Source organism: Propithecus coquereli, unplaced genomic scaffold (assembly GCF_000956105.1).
Source record: "Propithecus coquereli isolate 6110/MARCELLA unplaced genomic scaffold, Pcoq_1.0 Scaffold132, whole genome shotgun sequence".
NCBI classification, from domain to species: Eukaryota; Metazoa; Chordata; class Mammalia; order Primates; family Indriidae; genus Propithecus; species Propithecus coquereli.
The window spans coordinates 1126135-1127327 of NW_012137414.1; the positions used below are offsets into that span (position 1 = coordinate 1126135).

The window sequence follows — 1193 nt, forward strand, 5'->3', positions numbered from 1 at the left end:
CCCCAGCTCCCCTGCTGCTGGCAGTTCCCAGAAGCCTCAGAGAGCTCCACCCACCACCACTGCTGCTGCAGGTGCTTCACGCACAAGATCTGATAGAGGTGCCAAGAGCCGAGTTCAGGAAAATGCAGGTTCCTCTGAGGCCTCGTCCTCCAGTGAGAGCTCTCAAAATGATCCTCTAACCAGAAAGGCAGGAATGTTAATGCACTTCCTGCTGGAGAAGTATAAAAAGAAAGAGCCCATTAAGAAGGCAGAAATGCTGAAGGCTGTCAACAACAAGTACGAGAAGCACTTTCCTGAGATCCTCAAGAGAGCCTCTGAGCGCCTGGAGCTGGTCTTTGGCCTTGATCTGAAGGAAGAAGTCAACCCTAGTGGGCAGTCCTACACCCTTGTCAGTAAGCTAGACCTCAACGATGATGGAAGTCTGAGCGGTGACGGGGAATTTCCCAAGAATGAGCTTTTGATGCCTCTCCTGGCTGTGATCTTCTTAAATGGCAACTCTGCCACTGAGGAAGATATCTGGGAATTCCTTAATGTTTTGGGGGTCTATGATGGGAGCAGGCACTTAATCTTTGGGGAGCCCCGAAAGCTCATCACCCAAGATCTGGTGCAGGAAAAATATCTGGTGTATCAGCAGGTGTACAATAGTGATCCTCCACGCTATGAATTCCTGTGGGGTCCCAGAGCTTATGCAGAAACCAGCAAGATGAAAGTCCTGGAGTTTTTGGCCAAGGTCTATGATACCGTCCCCAGTGCCTTCCCATTCCATTATGAGGAGGCTTTGAGAGATGAGGAAGAGAGAGCCCGAGCCAGAGCTGCAGCCAGGCCTGGCACTTCTGCCAGGGCTAGTGCACGTCCTTGGGCCACAGCCAGCCGCAGCCGCTCGTCCCACCCCTAGTAAGGTCTAAGACAGCTTCTCCACTTTGTTTTTGAGGCTAGCTTCCAACCTTTTATATAGTGAGAGTCTGAGATGTGGCTAGAAAGATCATAATATGTATCTTATTTGTGTTTTTCTTATACATTAGTATCTTTCAAATGTTCGCCTTTTTTATTTTTATTTATTTATTTTTTTATTTCAGGGTATTGTGAAGGTACAAACATTATGGTTACACTTTATGTGTTTGCCTCACTCAAGTGCGAGTTAAAGGCATGCCCTTACCCGCTACAGTGCTCCCCCTGTCCTTTAGTTGTGGATT

General features: G+C 48.1%; 1 protein-coding gene across 1 annotated transcript in view; it reads left to right on the forward strand.

Moving 5' to 3' along the window:
* LOC105805750 (melanoma-associated antigen B1-like) overlaps positions 1-895 on the forward strand; it is a 34865-nt gene extending 33970 nt beyond the window's left edge. Inside the window, exon 5 of the mRNA XM_012638700.1 lies at positions 99-895. Coding sequence (XP_012494154.1) covers positions 99-895 — 797 coding nt within the window. The remainder of the gene's footprint in view (positions 1-98) is intronic.
* The last annotated feature ends 298 nt before the right edge of the window (positions 896-1193 follow it).